At 53.3% G+C, this 17,813-nt stretch overlaps 8 protein-coding genes across 8 annotated transcripts; 3 read left to right on the top strand and 5 right to left on the bottom strand.

Annotated features, from left to right (window-relative positions):
- Positions 1 to 358: 358 nt before the first annotated feature.
- A1O5_08217 (adenylate cyclase) lies at positions 359 to 1,609 on the top strand (the record flags this gene model as incomplete). Its single annotated transcript, XM_007748801.1, has 1 exon — positions 359 to 1,609. One exon carries the CDS (start codon positions 359 to 361, stop codon positions 1,607 to 1,609), a length of 1,251 nt encoding a protein of 416 aa, XP_007746991.1.
- Positions 1,610 to 3,139: 1,530 nt separating this feature from the next.
- Positions 3,140 to 4,374, bottom strand: A1O5_08218 (uncharacterized protein; the record flags this gene model as incomplete). The annotated part of the gene is made up of 3 exons (XM_007748802.1): positions 3,140 to 3,955; positions 4,065 to 4,186; positions 4,281 to 4,374. The coding sequence occupies 3 exons, from the start codon at positions 4,372 to 4,374 to the stop codon at positions 3,140 to 3,142; spliced, it is 1,032 nt and encodes a 343-aa protein (XP_007746992.1).
- Positions 4,375 to 4,919: 545 nt separating this feature from the next.
- Positions 4,920 to 5,876, bottom strand: A1O5_08219 (uncharacterized protein; the record flags this gene model as incomplete). The annotated part of the gene is made up of 1 exon (XM_007748803.1): positions 4,920 to 5,876. One exon carries the CDS (start codon positions 5,874 to 5,876, stop codon positions 4,920 to 4,922), a length of 957 nt encoding a protein of 318 aa, XP_007746993.1.
- A 441-nt stretch (positions 5,877 to 6,317) lies between these two features.
- On the bottom strand, positions 6,318 to 8,132 carry A1O5_08220 (uncharacterized protein; the record flags this gene model as incomplete). Its single annotated transcript, XM_007748804.1, has 5 exons — positions 6,318 to 6,486; positions 6,602 to 6,690; positions 6,795 to 7,023; positions 7,119 to 7,713; positions 7,832 to 8,132. The coding sequence occupies 5 exons, from the start codon at positions 8,130 to 8,132 to the stop codon at positions 6,318 to 6,320; spliced, it is 1,383 nt and encodes a 460-aa protein (XP_007746994.1).
- Positions 8,133 to 9,184: 1,052 nt separating this feature from the next.
- A1O5_08221 (uncharacterized protein) lies at positions 9,185 to 9,681 on the top strand (the record flags this gene model as incomplete). The annotated part of the gene is made up of 2 exons (XM_007748805.1): positions 9,185 to 9,203; positions 9,290 to 9,681. 2 exons carry the CDS (start codon positions 9,185 to 9,187, stop codon positions 9,679 to 9,681), a joined length of 411 nt encoding a protein of 136 aa, XP_007746995.1.
- Positions 9,682 to 11,483: 1,802 nt separating this feature from the next.
- On the bottom strand, positions 11,484 to 11,986 carry A1O5_08222 (uncharacterized protein; the record flags this gene model as incomplete). Its single annotated transcript, XM_007748806.1, has 4 exons — positions 11,484 to 11,595; positions 11,654 to 11,691; positions 11,745 to 11,890; positions 11,956 to 11,986. 4 exons carry the CDS (start codon positions 11,984 to 11,986, stop codon positions 11,484 to 11,486), a joined length of 327 nt encoding a protein of 108 aa, XP_007746996.1.
- A 1,950-nt stretch (positions 11,987 to 13,936) lies between these two features.
- On the top strand, positions 13,937 to 15,301 carry A1O5_08223 (uncharacterized protein; the record flags this gene model as incomplete). Its single annotated transcript, XM_007748807.1, has 1 exon — positions 13,937 to 15,301. One exon carries the CDS (start codon positions 13,937 to 13,939, stop codon positions 15,299 to 15,301), a length of 1,365 nt encoding a protein of 454 aa, XP_007746997.1.
- Positions 15,302 to 15,662: 361 nt separating this feature from the next.
- A1O5_08224 (uncharacterized protein) lies at positions 15,663 to 16,370 on the bottom strand (the record flags this gene model as incomplete). The annotated part of the gene is made up of 1 exon (XM_007748808.1): positions 15,663 to 16,370. One exon carries the CDS (start codon positions 16,368 to 16,370, stop codon positions 15,663 to 15,665), a length of 708 nt encoding a protein of 235 aa, XP_007746998.1.
- Positions 16,371 to 17,813: the final 1,443 nt, after the last annotated feature.

A 17,813-nucleotide genomic window follows, 5' to 3' on the forward strand; every position in this document is an offset into this window, starting at 1 on the left:
TGGTCTACAATCGAGTGTAGAGTGATGCGACTCTCGCCGCAGGTTGCCTTTTGTGGACTTGACAAACGTACCTGGAAAGACTGGATGGAAAATGTTGTTAGCAATCCGCATGCAAGATACACTTTTTCTGAGACCTTTTGTCACATAATAATATGACGATCTCCCGATCTTGCATCGTGTGGCCAACCCTCGTTACCCTCGCCTTGGTCCTGACCACCACTCGACATCATCTGCCAGGCACCATCCACTTTGGCTGCCTGCTTCCCTTGCTACATCTCTCCCCTGGCTCTGGAATACAGCGTCTGGGCTCCCTTTGCACCCCCTCCTCTCTACAGATACAAAGCATCTGCACGTCGCCATGACGAATCAAGACCAGGATCAGGTTCCTGCCCCTCCAAGCAACCCCCAGCCTAAAATTGACGGCAGTGAAGAGGACAAACACGCCCACATTGAACTTCCGCCTCCCGGGTCCGGGGAACACCACTCTTCTCCCTCGGCGCCCCTGGTCAACAGCAATGGCTGGGATGGCAAACTGCGCATGCCTCCTCGCAACGCCGTCTTGACCAACCCCGAAATCCTCTCCGACCCAGACTACTCAGACGCCGATGCCCCTCCCGTCGAGCAAATTGAAGCAGACGAGGACCTGCTAGATGATTACCCTCTCGATTCCGAGGACGTCGACCTGGTCCATTGCCGCATATCTTCCGTTCCGGCCTTGAGACTCGAGCGTTTCACAAAACTGAAAAGACTGTGCCTGCGCCAGAATGTCATTACTGACATCGTCCTCCCCGACAACGTGCGAGACACCCTTGAAGAGTTAGATTTCTACGACAACCTCATCTCGCACCTCAAAGGGCTCGAGGACATGAAATGTCTCAAATCACTCGACTTGTCCTTCAACAAGATCAAGCATATCAAACACGTCAACCACCTCCACACGCTGACTGAACTGTACTTTGTCCAGAACAGAATCTCCAAGATCGAAAACCTCGAGGGTCTCTCGAACCTGACCATGATCGAGCTGGCTGCGAACCGCCTGCGTGAGATCGAAAACCTCGACACCTTGACTCAATTACAGGAACTCTGGCTGGGCAAGAACAAGATCACCGAGATCAAGAACCTCTCTCCTCTCAGAAATCTAAGGCTGCTCGACCTGAAATCCAACCGCCTCACATCACTAGGCGGTCTTTCAGACCTGACTAACCTAGAGGAACTCTACGTGTCGCACAACGCGATTTCTTCCGTCCCCGCCGATGCCCTCTCCAACAACAAAAAGCTCCGCGTCCTGGACATCTCAAACAACCAAATCTCGCACTTGGAAAACATTTCTCATCTGACAGAACTGGAAGAGTTGTGGGCGAGTGCAAACCAACTGAGTGACTTCCGAGAGGTAGAGAGCGAGTTGCGAGACAAGGAGAACTTGGAGACGGTATACTTCGAGATGAACCCCTTGCAATTGCAGGGGCCGGCGGTATATAGGAATAAAGTGAGGTTGGCTTTGCCACAAGTGAAGCAGATAGATGCTAGTAAGTTGTGGCCCCTTCCACGCACCTTTCCCTGTTTCACCAGAATAGCCCTATGTTTGGTATGGGAAACTGCAAATCACTAATTTTGCTCGGTGTAGCCTACGTCAAGGTTTGAACTGCGAACCGCGCTGAGTGGAGAGGTTGAAGTCTCGTTTCGCAATATGCCGTATCCCTTCTTCTTTTTGCTTGAGCGACCAAAGTCGCCAACTCCCGAAAGAGGAGACCTTGAGAGATTTCCGCATGAAAAGCGCTGCATTGTCTCGTTAACGACGGCTCCAATACACCGCACAAGCAGCCGAGGGAGTCCTCACGGAGCATTCGCATCTTCCTGTTTTCCGTCTCGCGTTGTGTACGATCAGCTCCGGCTGGCAGCAGCATTGAGTGAGATGCTGTCAATTCCACCTGCCCATGTTACTGATCACCAACTCGCGCGTCCTGTATATTGGGGGGAGGAGGGGAGCCGGATTGGACAATTGGACTCTTCATGGAGCAGGACTCGAAGGGCGCGAAGAAAGAAAAAGCCGAGCAGGGAGGGACGTGGATCACATGCCGTCTAAGGTACCGGACGGCGAGTGGGTGACGCTGACAGGTCTTTCAATGTTGTATCTTATATGGCATGTATGCCACCGATAGGTATACAACTCACGAATACTGAAAAAGGCTTGGGGTTCCACGGTGACCCCAGACCCAGAACAAGAGATCGAAACTGCACGGACCAGTGAGGAGGAACATGATCACGACGAAGAAGGCGGCTCAAGTAAAGGGAAGAGGACGAGCAGAGAAATGAAGAACCCGCATGCAGTCGGTCGAGCCTGAGGTGATATCAGATCAAAGCAATACGTCCAGCCGACTGTCTCGGTTCCACGTGCGTCAGTAGAAAAGATTACTCTGGAGCCGCCAGTGTCAGAGGGAGGAAGATCAAACCCGATGATCTTTTTACGACGGTTTGATTTTTCGCGCTATTTTTTCGAGACCAGGAAACGAGCACCACAGCAGCCATCAAGGAAAGAAGTGCTCGGAGCAAGGCTCCAGCAGAGTAAGGAACTCACTAAGCGATTCGAATGGCCCGGCAGACGGTGTAGCGTACGTAATGCATCCTATGTATTGATTGCCTCGAGAGTTATTCCCGTGCGTTAACGCGTTTTCGCACGACAGATTCCCTGTTTGCTCCCCCCTTTTCCAATTTTCTTCGACACATGAGACATGAGACATGAGAATACATGAACGCCGGTGAACGCCCTCGTCCTCGTGTCTTTTTGGCCTGTTGATGCCCGCGCGGCACATGGGATAAAGCTCATGGTGGTGGTGGTGGTGGTGGTGGCGGCGGTGCAGTAGCAGCTCATGCACTTCTCAACAATCTTCGACGCCCTTTGCAGGTCACAGCAGGTCTCTAGTATTCCTTTTTCTTTTTGGGGGGAAAGGCACACCAACACCTTAGGTATTACCATTTTCACATTATCCATCCCCGTCCGCCCACCGCCCACCGCCCACCGCAATAAACATGCAAGGCGATTTACTGTGCGGTGTGCTGATAGATTCCGGCAACGATGCAGTGGTCTCGCTCGAAAGGCTCTGTGCAGAAAAGAAACACAAAGCATCAGCATGGGTGTTGCTCACCTCGTGGATGGTAAGTAATATTGGTCCTTTCGAGGCCGAATATCACCTTCCCGAAGGAAGTAAAGGAAACCTTGTTTGACGACACAGGATACGGTGGGGACAGATGAAGCAGCCCAAAAAAAGGGGGGTGAGATGGAATACGTACCCAGTGTCAATTGCTCCTTTGGCTTGATCCTTTCCTCCCTCATCTTCTTCACTTCATTCGTAAACACCACCTCGGGCTTGGCCGTCGAGTCGATGCAGTTCGCCTTGATACTGACCAAGACGCCTCCGCCGACCTTGAGGAATAAATGCGCGTTAAGGCCGACGATACGTGCTTGATCTGGCTGCGCCACGTCCGCAAAGATAACGTCCACCATGCCCACGAGCATGCGATAACGTAAGGGGTGGCGAGCATCTTCGATGATGGGGATCACGTTGGTGCGGTGTGTTGCCATGGTGATGAGATCTCTTCCAGATCTGTGGGAGAATTCGACCGCGTACACGCGGCCGGTAGGGCCGACAATGTCTGCGACGTGCGAAACTGAAGTGCCTGATGCGGCACCCAGGTACAGCACCGAAGCACCTGGCCGGATGTAAATGTCGTCCAACCCTCCCAAGATACCCGCGGCCAACTTCGAGCGGAAAGGGTTCCAAACTCTGTATTCTGTCTTGAGAGCCGGAGCATCTCCGTCTGCGCTGTTTGTGTTGGGCGAGTCGACACTGATGCGCTTTTCGCCGTAGACGCTTTCGCCCGGTGTGAGGTTCTTGGTTACGAGGAGGTCCTCTTTACCGCCGCGTGCGACGAAGACGCCGGGGTGTCGGTGAGGTTCCTGTTGCGAGAATGGGATTTTTTGGGTCAGTTATGTGTGTCTTTCCATCTCTTCTTCAGTGGTACCGAAGAGCATTCTGGTGTGGTCCATAGAGAGAGAGAGGACGTACAATTATGACCTTCGCTCCACCCTTGATCCCGGGCTTCGCACCACCTCTACCACCACCTCTTCCTCCTCTGGCTGGACCGCCTCGGCCACCGCCTCTCCCACCTCGCCCGCCTGGACCGCCGCCTGTAGAGTGACAAGACTCGTTAATGATCCTGTTCGCGCCGTGTTTCGAGGGTGGGAATCTGCAAATTGAGTCGCAGGCGGGGTTGTCTCTCACCTCTTCCACCACCTCGTCCGCCTCTTGCGCCTCCCCTAGGCGGACCTCCTCGTCCACCACCACGGCCACCTCGCGGCGTACCGCCGAACGCCATCTCTTCGGTACTTTAGATACTCAAGATACCCTTTTGCTGGGTGAGACGGTCGAGTTCAATCGGGGAAGGCAGTCACGAAAATGAAATAATGGGCTGATACGATATGCGCAGGGCTATTAGCGATGGAGAAAGTTAGATTGGACAAAACGGAGTGGGTGTAACAATTCGCAACCTGCGATTTTTTGGAGACACAGCATCTTTTTCTCATCTGCTCATGGAAATTTTGGAGCAGTTGTTCCACAAGCGGTTAGACTGCGGCTTGCTTGCCAAGCCTGTCTTTCATTAGTGGATTTGTTCCATCTCGCTATGCTAACCACTCTGGCCGCTGCTGTTGCGTCGTACTTGGCCGTGTTGGCCGTATCACTTTGTTCATCCTCTGTTATTCAGCTACCATCGCTGGATATCCAAACGATTCTGTGCCAACAATCCTGTCTCTTCTCTGGCCCGAACCTGATCATGTCCGTCGGCCAATGCCAATTGAATATATCACAACACTCATGCCTGCTAGACCAAGAACACTCTGAGGGCGGCCTCCCCTAAGGAGCTTAGATCTCGTCCCAAATCTTGCCTTGGACCTTGATCTCCTCCCAATACTCCTCGTCCTGCACCTCCTCCTCTCCACTCAACTCGAAATTTCCTCTGGGAGCTGGTTGAAAGTATTCGAACGGGATGATATCTTCGGGGTACACGACCTCCTGGAATCTGTTGCTTGTGAACCCGCCCCTCTTGACAATCATGTCCAGCAGTGCAGTGTCGGAGTCCATCTCGTTAATCATGTCTCCGTCACAGGCTCGAAATTCTTCTACTGCGCGATCTAGTCCGCGGTATGTGGTGAGGAAGTCCCTCGGCAAGTCGTACAGACGACCCTCATCCGCCAACGGCAGACCGATGTTGAAGAGCCGATGTCGTCGGAGGACCTTGTAAGGTGCCACTTGGCATGCGTTGCTAGATGTACAGATTGTGTTGTCATCCATAAGCAAGTCGGTGCTCGTTTCGTCCAGGTGAGAAACCGCACCACTCGTCATGTCGTTGTGGCCGGGGACATGTTGCTCGATGGGGACGAAGGGCAGGTCAATTTCGCCAAAATGGAGGACTGTTTCACCATATGCAGGAGGTGATGAAGGAGGTGTAAGGCTGTTGCCTTGGACATTGATGTCCGCCGCGTCCTCGTCGTCCTCGTCGTCGATGTCAAGAGGCGCAAAAAGCTCCTCCACCGCTGTTGCTGGCGATGTTGCTGGGTGAACGATGAAGGTAACGCTGTTGTTACCGTTTGAAGAGAGGTTGAGCTGAGGCTCATTTGAGGCGGGTGGCTGCACTGGGTTCGGCAGCTGGACGTCACCGTCGTTGTCGCCGTGCACTGGGTCGGACGACATGATGGTGTAGAAGGCGTGCCAGTTGTCGTCGCCGTCAAGGCAGGTTTCTGGCAAGTCTATCTCATCAACAGAGTCTGAAATGGCATCAGCCGCCAAATCATCACCGTCGACGACGATGAATGGAGCCATCATGGCAGGTGAACCGAGTCGTCGCTGCACGCACGTGACCGTCGGTGAATGGAGTGCGCCGGCGACGTGAGCGGCGAGAGAGATAGGTGGCGAAGTCACATTCATAACAACGACGACGACAAAAAAGTGGAAGGACAAGCTTGGCAGTGAATCGCACGTCTCAAACAAAGGTGGAAATTTAGAAATGGCGTCCCTTCCAGAACCATTCTTTGCCTCCTTTGTTGCAAAGCGCTCAGCCGCATCAAGACTCGGAGGGCGCACGCGAGACACAAAATAAAAAGAAGCCTCTTTGTTTCCGGTCCAGCACCATCCGTGTCCCCGTCTATATTTGGAAATTGACTCTAGTCGAGCGCTGATAGAGTGAGGAAATCTTGTCATATACATCCAATCCCCCTCCCCCCATGATGATCACCATCCTCGTCTTCGCCGTCGCTATCACCATCACAGCTTTGATGCGTTCAGCGGAATCTTGTCCTTCGGCCACCACCACCCAACAAAGCGCTCCAACTCGCGGTCGGTGACGCCGGTCTTGACATCGAACGGCTCGCATTTCTCGAGATACGCCCTGATGGCAATTTCCGCGTCTTCTTCCGCGTCATAATTGTACACACTAGAATAATTTCAAGTTCATGGTCAGCCCGGTTTGCCCGCGCCGTGCTAAGAAAGAGAAGCGCGAGCCAAATGGTCAAAGTTAGTCTGGGGAATTTGGAGGTGCTGAGCCTGACCTTAATGTCGTCACTGGATCGCCATACAGATTCGGAGAGCGCATGAATTGTTCACCTTTCAATTCAGGCGCCATAGCTTTGTCTCGCGCCTATATATACATCCATCCGTCTGGGGTCAGCAAACAGGAACACCCGGATTTTCTTCTTTGGGGGATCCGATTTTCGGCGGGAAAAAGGCTGGTACGTTACATACCTCTTGAATCGGCCCGTCGGGGACCTGCCAAATGGCGCCATTGAGAAACGACACCTGCTGCTTGTAGTACGCCTTGGGCATTCGCGTCTTCTCGTAGATCTCGATCGCCTGCGCAATGTTGAGCTTGCCCTCGACGACCCTCGCCAGAGTCCGAGCGAGGAAGGCGCCGTCCTCCATTGAGGTCGCTGCACCCTGCGCCATATGGTTGGTCATGGAGTGCGCCGCATCACTAAGTCGATAAACTCGAGAATTAGCATCCGGGGCGCCAACTCGGAACCAAGTTCCATAAACGGCAATGGGAGTAAAACAAATAACGTTCCATACCCCATCAGCACGATGTTCTTCTCCTTGGTCGACCAGCTGTCCAGCGGGCCCGTGACCAACAGAGGCCACCTCCTTGCAGAGGTAACCATGTCGACGATCCTCTTGATCCGCGGGTCGTAGTCCTTGTACTTCTGCCGAAAGTCCCTTTCCATGTCGATGTCCTGGACGTCGTCAACCAGGTGGTCCACGTGGTGACTCAGGACCATGTTGAACAATTTCCCGCCGGAGATGGGGTAGGAGATGATGTACGACTTGTCGGCCATCCAGACCTCCATGGTGCGTTTCTCGATGAGTTCTTTGGCGATGGGGTCTCGTCGGATCTCGTCGTAAGGGACAAGAGCTCGATACGCACAGTTCCCCGTCGGAGGCGCCGGTTTGACCTGAGGCATGATGGCTTTGCGGACGGTCGAGCGGACTCCGTCTGCGCCGATGAGCAGGTCGAATGTCCACGATTGGCCCTTGGCAGTGGTGACAGTGACCTTGTTGGAAGGAGACGAGGTCCAATCGACATCCACTACTCGAGCATCGATAACGAGGTTTGCGCCCTCTCGACGAGCCACTTCTGCGAGGCCGGCGTGGAGATGCATGCGATGAACTAGCTCTTCGTCAGGCTAAATCAACAGGATTCTACAGGCGCATGCTCACCTAACCACCAGGGCACGCCGCCCAAAGTGCTCGGAGATGTTAGTATACGCTGTGGCTGGGGCGTTGACAGGAACCAAAAGCATACTTGCGGACATTCGGTATAGTCTTCGTGTACCCAATCAAGGTGCCATCCTTCCTCCTCATGTTCAGCTCCTCAAACTCAACAAGATCGTCTCCGATAACTTTGTCCACACCCCAATTCATGAGCAGTCTGGCGACATTCGGCGTCATCTGAATACCAGCACCAATCTCGCCGAGCTCAGGAGCGGCTTCTAACACTGTCACCTTCACACCCGCTTTGCTGATAGCAATGGCTGCCGCCAGTCCGCCGATGCCGGCACCACAGATCCCAACGTTCAACTCGGGCATGATTGGTATTTGTGAGTGACTTTGTAGTTCGTTGTCTTTTGGGTGAATTTCAGTCCGACTGAAGGAGACGCGCGGATATGATATAAAGTTGAGGTGAGACGGGTAAAAGTATTTAAATCATGAGAACAATGGAAACGTTTCTTCTTTCAAAACAGATTCATCATTAAATTTGAGGCTAGCAAACACTGACCCCCTGTGAGCGAGGTATACGCACGTAAAAGGGACGAATATCAGGAGAATAAACCATGAGCATTTCTGCAAAATTGTCGCGATATCTTCAGCGCCAGCACGATGATATGGGCCATGTCCCCATCTCCACGTAAGTCGGTCAGGGAGGAGCTCTCCGCATCAGCAGGAAATTTCTCGGGTTGAAGCCATGGGGAAAGTGTGAGCTGATCATCCACGTCGTTGCGAGAAGGCCAATGACGGTGCTTTGATCTCCACCCTAAACGAGAAGCCCTCGAGGCTGGGCCGGACAAGCTCCGAGTGCGGCAAATGCATCCAGTTCGGTACGATCGTACTATGTTGCTCCGTATGGCTGCAATGAATTACCGACAGCAGCTCCCGAGTCCCACGGCGTATGAAAGAGAAGGATCGAAAGTACGAGGTATTGAAACAAGTTTTTTGAGGGGGGGGGCACACCAGCCACATTCGCGAGAGGCTCGAAACCAATTTCGAGAACCCCAATTTGGAGATCTCTAGGCATCTCCACCTGCTGAACGGCCTTGGCAAATGCTTGCTTGCACTTCGACCATGTTTGACGTCACCAGGGTTTGACGTTTCAGCGGAACTAACGTCTCATGAGAGCGGTCTCTATTGCTGGTCGGTTTGAAGATCGAGATTGATAGCCTCGTCCGGCATCAGCCGAACCCGAGTTGATGAGAAGGGTAAATGAATTGATGCGACCAACTCAGGTGACCACGCGTCTGGTTCGCAGCTTCAGCCTCTGGCCAAGTCTGAAAGCGCGAGTTCTCCAAATTCCGGTGTTTGGTGGTCCAGGAAAGCCACAGCCACCACCTCCTCCCGCATCTAGGTACCATAGGGGCGAAAATATGACCTCTCATTTGAACGGTGAGCCTCGCATACCGAACTGAGCACGTAGTCTTACTTTGCTCTCTCGGCTAGCAATACTAGCGCAACTCTACTGACCAGCGCAGTTTTCCAACAACCTCTTGCCTTCTTCTCCAACCGTCCTATCACCGGTTTTCATCGAGATGGGTATTGTAGGACTGGAGTTGCAGACTTTGGCAACCACGCCGTGGCTGGTGTGGTGACAGAAGAGTTTCTGGACTACAGTGCTTCGCAAGGAAACGATCTTCGGACAGCAGGCCTGACTGGGGGTTGCAAGTGGTGTCTGTGTACGGCGAGATGGCTTGAGGCGTTGCAAGCGTACAGAGATGGGAAGATCACTAAGAACGGAGTTCCAAAAGTGGTGTTGGAAGCCACCGAGGATAGTGCGCTGAGACAGGTCGACCTGGATACATTCAGGCAATTTGCTGCCGAATCACAGACGAACGGCGCAAGTGTGAATGGCGTGAACGGGCATTGAGGGATCTGACCACTGCGAGGGAATCCTGATAAGGAATTTGTGGAAAATGTCAGTAGTACCCTAGACCTTCCGGAACCCAAGAGTGAACAACTTACGTGGAAAAGAAAAAAGAGATGGCGCCGCTCTCTAGAGTAATCGGAATCGAATTGAAACCCTATCGTCCCTCGAGAGGAAATGGATAGGTTTCCGCTGCGATTGCACTAAAGTAAGGAAGGACACTTCGGTGAACCCCCCAGACAATCTTCGCAACGGCTCTTCCAAAGGGAATCCCTCAAGGCACGGGCACCACATGGATGCCGGCCTCGAGGCCCTGTAAATTTCTGATGCCATATTGCGAGCACGGGAACAATCGTGCCGGGCCCTCGCGGGCAGTACCTTGTGCCTCGAGATCACGGAGTGATTCGAAGACAGAGGTGAAAGGTTTGAAGATTACTCCGAATTTCTCATCTGCAAGGAAGAGAACGAGTGCTCAACTGTTGCGAGAACAGGAGCGTGTCGTTGCTTGTGGCAGAGAACGCAGCGGATGGAGAGCGGCGCATGAGAGAAGAGAAAGAAACAAGCTGGTGGCTTTTTTTTTTTCAGTTGATTAAAACTGGATCTCGACTCACAATTATTCTGCCGCGCCTCACCGCCTCGGCCCCATAGGTTGTGGTGTCACGTGATCGAGACCGATCTCTAGCCTTTGCTCAGCCTTGCTCCTGCACACGATTGCATCCACCCTCGCGAAGCATGTCTACTTACTATATTGCTGGTAGTGCCGTCAAAGTCCCAAATGTCGACATGAAAAGACTTTCCAACAGCATTTCCAGACGGATAACAACGAACTTGCCTATATTGCCAACAACTAAGACCCCTATGAGCTCTCTCATTGAATGCGGCGTGCACGCACGAAATAAACCCCACAGACGTGAATACACACGACCAGGCTGTGAAGTAGGATACATTTTAGGCACCCAGAATTCCAGCACAACCGCCATCACAAATAGACCGGCCATTTCCAGGGTTGTGGCTGCATGTGTGGTAGGAAAAAGTTGATGCTCGATCGGTTTTCTGAGTCCATAAATCCAAAATTCCACCAATGACTTATCCGCCGCTCCGTCGTGAAGCCTGACTAGTAGGGAAGGGTTTACTCTGATATATGAGACTTTTTGCTACTTGAGTGGGTGATCATGGGTTCAATCGAGCGCTGTGCTTCTTTTCTCTTTTCCGTCTCTCGACTATGTCGTGGTAGGTGTCTGGGTCTGCCGCACCCGTTTGGGGGCTCTTGTAGATGCGGGGGAAATCGACATGAATGCTAGCTGGTGACCGAACCGGAGCAAACTTTCTCTTGCAGTGCCGAAAGGAGGCAAGAGGCAGGGCATCAGCCACAGGCGATGATACTGGAGGGTCTCCTTCGCGGAAAGTGAGTCGAAGACAGGCAGCGGACCACCACCCTGGCCTTGGCGCCCGGCCCTGCATTTGCATAATGGCATGCAACACAGGGATGTCTCGCACTCTGAATACAGAAGCCATGGCGAAAAGCCGCGAAGCGCACCGCTCTGGAAACTTTTGGACTGACAGCCCAACAAAAACAGTGTGCAATGCGTTGGACTCAACATAGGATGAAATTTGGCTCGATTCCTGGCCGGAACGCCATAGTGCCCTGGCTCGTCAACCCCGATAGCCGTAACTGCGCCGTTGGGAAGGAAGAGGACATTGCGGAAGGGAAACAATGATCAATGGCCGCCGGCTTTCCGGAATCATGCGTATCGACTCCACAACTCAGCCTTTGCTCTTTTTCCATTGTAACATGCCGTGTTGTCTCACTTATAATTCGGTCCTTGCCCTGGAGGAGGGCCACCCCATCCCTGCGGAGGTCCTGGTGGAGGCATCATAGGTCCCTGACCTTGCATGGAGCCGACATCGGGTCGATTTCTGACCTCCAGGTTAGAGTGCTGGTACGGGTCAAGGCACATATTTATGGCCGCCATACCTCATATCTTGACGAAATCTGCAGATGGAGCATGCTAACTAGACCCACAATTAGCAAGCAAGCAAAAAGGCCGATGGTGTTTGAGACTGACCTCCTGATGCCTCCCGCCCAGCGGAATGACGGGGACGAAGCAGAAGGTGAACCAGTCCCACGTTTGAATGGGATGCGCCGACCAGTTTCCACAGTTGTGACACTGTGCGGTTACTCCTTCGTAGCCTTTCAAAGGGCTTGTGAAGTCTAGAAACGGGGAAGACGGTTAGCGGGCGCAGTCCGCGAGGCATAGTCGGTCGAAGCTAGCTCACCTTTGGTACCGACGACGAAAAAGAAGGCCATGACTGTCGATGAGCAGTTGCGCGACTCAGTTGGATACAGTTCCACAACAATTAGGAGAAGAGAATAACTGAGGATGAAGCTTGCGGATGAGGGCGGCAGGGAATAACGATGTTTTTGTGCTCTGGTCAGTCTGGTGATTGATGAGGCGGTGCAGGCGAGCAGGGCGCATGACAAGACCATGACGCGCAATTCAACGGAAACGGAGCTTGCGCGACTTGGCTTGGCACTCGTTGCACTTTGGAGCCTCGGCGGATGCCCATTCCAGGTTGCCATCTTCTCCCCCACGCTTAATATTGACATTAGTTTGGTGGAGCTGTTAGCCCTGGTCGACAATTGTGCAGCCTCGATCGACTCTACTAATATCGTAGCCGTCGCTCGACAGGTGAGAGAAAGGGTACCTCCTGCAACAACAACCTGCATCTAATCGCGCATACCGGGTACCCAGAACAAATGCCTCGCTCACTCTACTTAAAGCCTCCTCCCCTTGACACTCTTCGACATCTTCACACTTACAGACTTGTAGCATATCAAAATGCACACTGCCCTCGGACTCCCAGATCAAATTCTACACGATGTCGTTAGCTTGTTCATAGATTCACCACAATACAGAGGTTGGCAGTTATCGCTGAGACAAGGCAGTCATAAGGATTACTAGAATCTACTCATGGGATCCACTAACACGACTTCTCCTCTTATAGGTCGATTTAATGAAGCTGTCTGTCCTTCGTGTATTTCTTCCTACGACAGAGACTTACGGTCTCAATTGGTGGGCACTCACTCGATTACGTCCCTCTATGCGACGACGTATTCTGCTAACGTCATACAGATTCTCGGTCGAGAAAACTATATTGTCTCATTATCGGACTTTGCTGCCCCGGCCTAGCAGTGGCTCAGAGACGATCCGTTTACTGATACGATACTTCGCCCTTCTTCTCACAAGAGCACCTACTCGGCTGATTTTGCATTCGTGTGCGGTAGGCGACGCAACGCTTCTGAAAGATTTCTTGAGGACAGAACCACTCTTTGATGATCGAATCGACGACGCACGTGGCCGCATACCAACATATGTGCATTTTGACGTGCGTTGCGGCAATATTGATGCTTCCGCTTCTTGTTCGATGGACGATGGTGACGGAGCAGGCTCTGTTATACGACCAAATAGAATACTATCGAGAACTATACCGGCGGAATTCCTGGGCGCGATTGTGAATGGGATTTGCCTGGATCGGTACGCTTCTTCATTCAGCACACTTCGGCCGAAAATGCAGCAGCTTTCATGCCTGAGTTCATCCGCAAAGAACCTCTCATATTGGAGCATGTGGGGGATTCATCTGATGGGTCGCACCCAAAAGTGGCCCAGAGAGCGTTGGGGAATGCTCTGTAAAGACTTAGGCCTGGCAATCTGAAGTTTCTCCTGGAGATAGGAGTGAGCCCATTCCCATGGCCGCCCTGGACGATCCCGGAGCAGTACAGTCACGATTCGTTCGAGATTCAAGGGCCTTGTTCCAACATGAATCGAGAAGCATTTCTGAGCGTTCGAAAGCTGCTAGAAGCTTTCAACTTACCAAAAGCTGAGGATTAAGGTGTCAGCCTGGGATAGAATTCATGAAATGTGTGAACGCTGAAGGTGAACAAGGTGTTGGCATTATCCCGTGCCGAGGCCCAAGGGCCTGGGTGAGAGGGGCCAAGACGGGCCGATCTCATCTTGGATTCTTGGCCATCTTTCTCCCCCACACATCACTAACATGCATCAATAATTCTGTGGAGCTGTTACCGCCCTCGCCGCGTATCTACTCCACGCAGTTTCTGTGGCTGCGCTTCCCACCACCATTGAGACGGTGAGGCCACATGCCGTCAACCTGGCCAACAAAGACCGCCCTTCTTTCTCATCCCGCTCACTGTCTTTCCTTCTTTCGTTCACTCCCTACTACCTGAGCCACCGCAGCCGCCATGGCGATCAATCCCGCCACCAAACCACAGCACTTCATGGAGCTCACCCAAAATCCGCATCATCACCACCGCCCGCTCGCTCACAACATCTACCAGCCCATGCCCAACCCTCACCTTCTGCACGGCGAAGCTAAGAGCTCCGCCGCTTCCGCAGTCCAGCAGAACGCTGAAGCCATGATCTCCCGTCACCGAACTGCCTCTACCTTTGACACCGAGAGCCAATCCCCAACCTACGCCTCCCCGTCCGATCCTCTAGACCTCTCTCGCCGTCTCAAGTCCCGGTCGGAGCTCGACCACATCACGGCCAACACAGCCCGGAAACGGAATACCTGTAATCCGTTAGATTTGGCGGGGCAGTCTCCCCAGTCTAAGATCACAAACTTCTACGAGTCGCAGAATGAACAGATTCAGCGCCTTCTGAAGCCGGTAGATGAGCATGTCCGAGAAGCCAGAGACACACAAACATCCACCCAGTTGCGCTTTCAGATCGCCGTATACGGCTCGTTCCTGGCGAACATCATCCTCGCAGTGCTGCAAGTCTATGGTGCCGTGAGTTCGGGTTCACTGTCACTGTTTACGACTATGGCGGACGCTATATTCGACCCCTTGTCCAATGTCACGCTTATCTTGTCCAACAAAGCCGTCAACAAAGTCGATGCGCGCAAATTTCCCGCCGGAAGAGCACGCATAGAAACAGCGGGAAACATTGTATTTTGTTTCCTGATGACCGCTGTCTCCTTCATCCTCATTGCCTTCTCTGTACAAGAACTCGCGCGGGGCTCGTCTGAAGATACCAAGAGTTTCCATCTCCCATCGGTGGTTGCTGTGAGTCTTGCGTTTTGCACAAAACTTGGGCTCTTTCTGTATTGCTGGGCACTCAGGAATCAATACTCTCAAATCCGCATCCTCTGGGAAGACCACCGCAATGATCTGTTTATCAATGGCTTTGGTGTGTTGACGTCTGTAGGCGGGAGCAAGTTGCGCTGGTGGATAGACCCCGCTGGTGCAATTGTTCTCTCAGTCCTGATTTCCGTCCTGTGGCTTCATACTGCGTCCTCCGAATTCCAGCTCCTCATCGGCATCTCCGCCGACACCGAAACGCAACAACTCATCACGTACGTGTCCATGACACACTCGGACCACATCAAGCATATCGATACCGTGAGAGCATGGCACAGTGGACCGAGACTGGTCGTGGAAGTGGATGTTGTTATGGATCCTGAGGAGTCACTGAGAGTGAGCCACGACATCGCCGAGGATCTGCAGATGAAGCTGGAGAGTCTCCCCAACGTGGAGAGGGCCTATGTCCATGTGGACTACGAGTTTGAGCATCGGCCGGAGCATTTCTTGAAAAAGGAGTTATAAGAATGGTGAAACCCAAACCAGATGGGAGGTCGTGTACATCTGCCGCACTCTTTGAATGCTTTTTTTTGGGACGGTAAACTAAACGGCTCCAACCTGAACAGCAGTCCGGGGCCCTTGGGAGGTTTACTTGCTTGGAGGCAATTAATGACATGACGTTGTCCTGCCCGTGGACCAGGAGGTTTTCAACGGGGCGGCGGCATCATTTTGTCGACTTTCGGACATCTAGGCACCTGCAACCGGGAGATGTGCGAGGATCTCCAGATCCTCGTGCCCGCCGACACGCCGACGACGAGGCAGAGGATGAAATGGCCTTTCGCCACGTAGATGCATGTAACTCCATTCTTTTTCCCCTTTCCGGGATTCAGCTCACACAGCCGCCGCCTACGACAAAGGAAGTGGAGGCTTCGACGATCTCGGCCCACAGGTCGATCCCGTCGGCGTCGTTCGTGGCAGGCAGCCACAAGAACTCAAGCAGGACGTCGTCCTTGAGCGCGGTCCAGGACTCGATCCGCAACTTCCGGAGGCAGCGACCGATCGTGCACACGAACCAGGACCTCGTGACGTTGTTGGTCAGGCCCGACGAAGCAATGGCGGCGACGAAGGTGATCCACAACATGAGACGCGGCGCTTCGGCCCATGCTTTGGTGAAGTCGTGTCGCGACAGGGACTGCTTGATGCGGTTGGCCAGAAGCTCGAAGGGAGCTGCGGGGAGTGGGAAGATGCAGAGCATGCCGTATGTGAGAGCGGCGAGCTGGCAGATGTACAGGACCTCGTCCGCCCCGGGTTGGGGGCAAGGGTCACTCAGAAGATCCGGGGGGGTCAGAGCTAGGATCCCATGCATCACGAAACATCTCAGGTCTTCCAGCACCGCTAGACTCGGTGCCACGGACCGTGCAGCAAGATAGTCGTCCACGGCGAGGGTATATAAACTTAGTCCGCGCAAAGCCAGTTGGAGATCAGACGACTTTGGTGACGAGTCGAAACTGTCCAGTACGGAAAATCCTTGGCCAAGTCTGTGGAGGGGATGGTTGGCTTTCCAGACGCGCGACAGAAGGCTCTCGAAGTCCATATTCAAGCAGGGAGTGAAAGGAAGTCGGGGCCTCTGGACCGTGCGGCTGGCAAAGATGAGGTCCGCACTACGAGTTGTATCAAAGTCAGCTTTCCCTTTCACGCTTGTACCCGCGCAAGTCTTGACAAAACTTACTAGCAAAGAAGTCCTCCCAGTCCAGGCAATGCAAAATGGTTAATCCCGCCACGAAGTTCTATCATCTTCAACAGCGCTTCTCGATGGGTCGAGGCAACCTCGATCGGCCCACCGTACAGATGGAGCAGGCGCACAGCGTTCAAGGGTCCCTGCGCCGGACCCCGGCCCCGGTCCGGCCAGGGTCGAGAGTCGAATGTCATGGAATGATAGGCAAGCGTGAAAACAGCAAGGATCGTGCCATCGCTGCAAGCCGTCGAGTGGTTGGACAGGGCTACATTGACATGGGATATAGTTTCGGAGTAGGCGTGAAGAAGTTGGCGCTGGGCCTTGGGGCATAAATGGTGCTGCCTGTGTTTGTTCCTCATGAGCTGCGAGAACATGTAGGCGTAGAGAGTGCCCGCTTCAGACACGATCTTGCGGACCCATGTCACGGCAAGCTCGTCCCCCCCACCGGGCCTGTTCGTTGGCAGTGCTTGGCTGAAGGTGTCGTAGAGCTGACTGAGGAGAAGTTTGATCTCGCCTTCAGAGAACAAGGCTAACTGGGGGAATGGCACGGGTAAGGGGAGGATAATTGCATGAAGCGAGGTGGAGGGAGACAGATGAGACAGATCGAGAAGAACTTGTGCCTGTTCCCGGGCCAGGTCTGGGTCCCGCTGCTGTTGATTCCATAATACAGGTGGACGAAGCGGTACCAATGCAGGGTCAGGATTGTCGAGATGGGACTGGGCCCTATCTTTTACTTCTTCCTGATTCGGAAATAGGGTGTGGCATGTGGTTGGCGCAGGTATTGGTATTCGTATTCGTGGTGTAGGGGGGACAGTGCCGCGTGTACTACCAGCCGCGGTTGATATGGCGCCTTTTCGCCAACGCAGCCGTGATGCATTTGCTCTAATCGCACTACGGGACTGGACTTTCTCGCTTTTGGTCTTGGGATACCCAATGATGAAAGTGGGCGCAGGCTTGAGCGATGTCCTGTTAGGCAATCCGGGGTCAGTCAGGAGGGAGCAGATTAGGGTGCATATCAAATGGTCCCAGGTCCGCCTGGGCTGCGCCTCGTTGAGGCACTCCCCAGCTTGGCTCCATTCACAATTCGTCGGATCGACAGGCGGAAGGAGGAGGCGAAGAGTATCCGATGGAAGGAATCACATACATTGGTGTCTGTGGCGCTGGGCCTTGTCCAGTCTTCGGCTTGGTAATTGGTGGTATCATCGGCAACCTTCGTGATCCCAAGGCTTCGTCGACTTCCATGTGCTCGCAACGCAAGGCGATTGCACGTTTTGGGTATTTGGATATCGACGTGTCTTTTGG

This window comes from Cladophialophora psammophila, assembly GCF_000585535.1.
Source record: "Cladophialophora psammophila CBS 110553 chromosome Unknown aczJe-supercont1.13, whole genome shotgun sequence".
NCBI lineage: Eukaryota > Fungi > Ascomycota > Eurotiomycetes > Chaetothyriales > Herpotrichiellaceae > Cladophialophora > Cladophialophora psammophila.